We start from the raw sequence: 1,618 nt of genomic DNA, 5'->3' as shown, positions 1-1,618 counted from the left end.
GAACAGCTGGTAGTTGCAAACTGCTGACCTTGAGGCTCACTGCCTGATTCGTAACCACTACACTACCAGAGCTCCTTCTGTAAATAGTAGAAGATCCAAGTAAACCTGGTTTAAACAACAAATTGAGTCCAGCCATAGGGTGAGGTGTTAGTGTTGGTTTGATGCAGAGATTCATGAGGTTGTCAAGACCCTGGTTCCTATGGTGTCAGCTTTACTTTAAGGTTGGATTTCCTCCTGGTGGCACAATTGCTGCAACAGTTGCTGCAGCAGTTCCAGACGTCACATCCACATAGCAGACTGTTAAGAAGCAGACCAAGTTGATATCTCTCCCAGAGATCTCCAGGAAGTCTTCCTCTTATTTTACTGGCTCTGAGGCATACGCCTATTCCTGAGCCAATCCCTGTGTTCAGGGAAATGAGTGACTACAGTAGGCCTTGAACTACAGGGCTAAGTGGTGGCCAGAGAAATGGAATTACTCATAGAAAAATCAGAGTTAACCAGGAGCTTTGCTTAGTATTAGCTTCCCATGAAGCACTTCAGGTAAAAGGTGAATGTATGCTGGGTAGGTAACTAACACAGTAACTCTTTTTTTTTTTTTTTTTTCATTTTTTTAAAGGTATATGCAGAGTTTTCTTGAACTTTTAGAATATGAAAATAAGAGCCCTGAGGATCCACAGGTATTGGATAAGTAAGTATAGTGCCGAACTGAAGGTAAAAACATATAATCAAAGTTTTGATAAATGGAATTCATGCCATTAAGAACCAAGAAGTGTAATTTGGATAAAAGTTTTAGGTTTCTTTATGGATAATGACTTAAATAATGTATTTTTTTAAAAAGGAGTTTAAGATTTTAACATCGTACAAAAGGAATAATGATAGTTCAAATTATGCTACATAATCTAATGCTTATTACGCTGAACTCTGGGTGAACTGGGCACCCGCTCTAAATATTGCAGGAACTGTTCCACCTAGTGGTAGTTTTAAGAATGCAGTGTCCTCATCATGTACGTGAATTTATCCACTCATTCCTTTACAATTTTAAAAAAATTCAATGGGATATTATATTCGAACTCAGAAATCTTGTAATTGTTTCATTTGGGAGCTTGTGCTCTTTATGTAGCAACCCAGAGTCTGTTAACTGTTTTTATGCACAAATACTACTAAGTTCGCATGCTGATAGGAGATCTATGTTCTTCATTGTCACTAATGAGTCTTGGGAGATATTTTTGGAATGTCCTTATGTTAGAAGTATTATTATATTCTGCAACTATTTATTCAATAAACTATATAGAGTCTGTATTACATTTATATAAAAAGTCATTGGAAGAACAAGCAAGTTGTTCGCTGGGGAGCCATCAAGGCAAGCAGTCAAGCCTCTTCAGGACAGATCCTCCTCTAGGACTGAGACTCAGGCGGTATCACGAGCAGGCATGTAAACTTGCTGGCGACCACGTTGGTCTCCTGATGAGTGGAAGAGGGAAAGACAGCAATGAAAATATGGGCCAAGTTTGACCATGTTCCATAGACTCCTGTTGACCTGGAGATGAGAGAGAGAAGAGGAAGGGCTGGTTGGTCTGAGGTGTAGTGAGACCTGGGGACACCTGAGCCCATGGACAAG

The 1,618-nt window shown here is 39.7% G+C and overlaps 1 protein-coding gene across 2 annotated transcripts in view; it reads left to right on the top strand.

Annotated features, from left to right (window-relative positions):
* The window catches only part of PDK3 (pyruvate dehydrogenase kinase, isozyme 3), a 94,234-nt gene that overhangs the window by 39,984 nt on the left and 52,632 nt on the right, over positions 1-1,618 (top strand). For both annotated transcript variants that reach the window (XM_006835564.1, XM_006835565.1), the window contains exon 3: positions 617-688. In XM_006835564.1, coding sequence (XP_006835627.1) covers positions 617-688 — 72 coding nt within the window. The remainder of the gene's footprint in view (positions 1-616; positions 689-1,618) is intronic.

The sequence above is a fragment of the Chrysochloris asiatica genome, unplaced genomic scaffold (assembly GCF_000296735.1).
Source record: "Chrysochloris asiatica unplaced genomic scaffold, ChrAsi1.0 scaffold00018, whole genome shotgun sequence".
In the NCBI taxonomy this organism is placed as follows: Eukaryota; Metazoa; Chordata; class Mammalia; order Afrosoricida; family Chrysochloridae; genus Chrysochloris; species Chrysochloris asiatica.
Note: the sequence above shows the minus strand (reverse complement) of the source record. Positions and strands in the feature narration are given on the sequence as shown.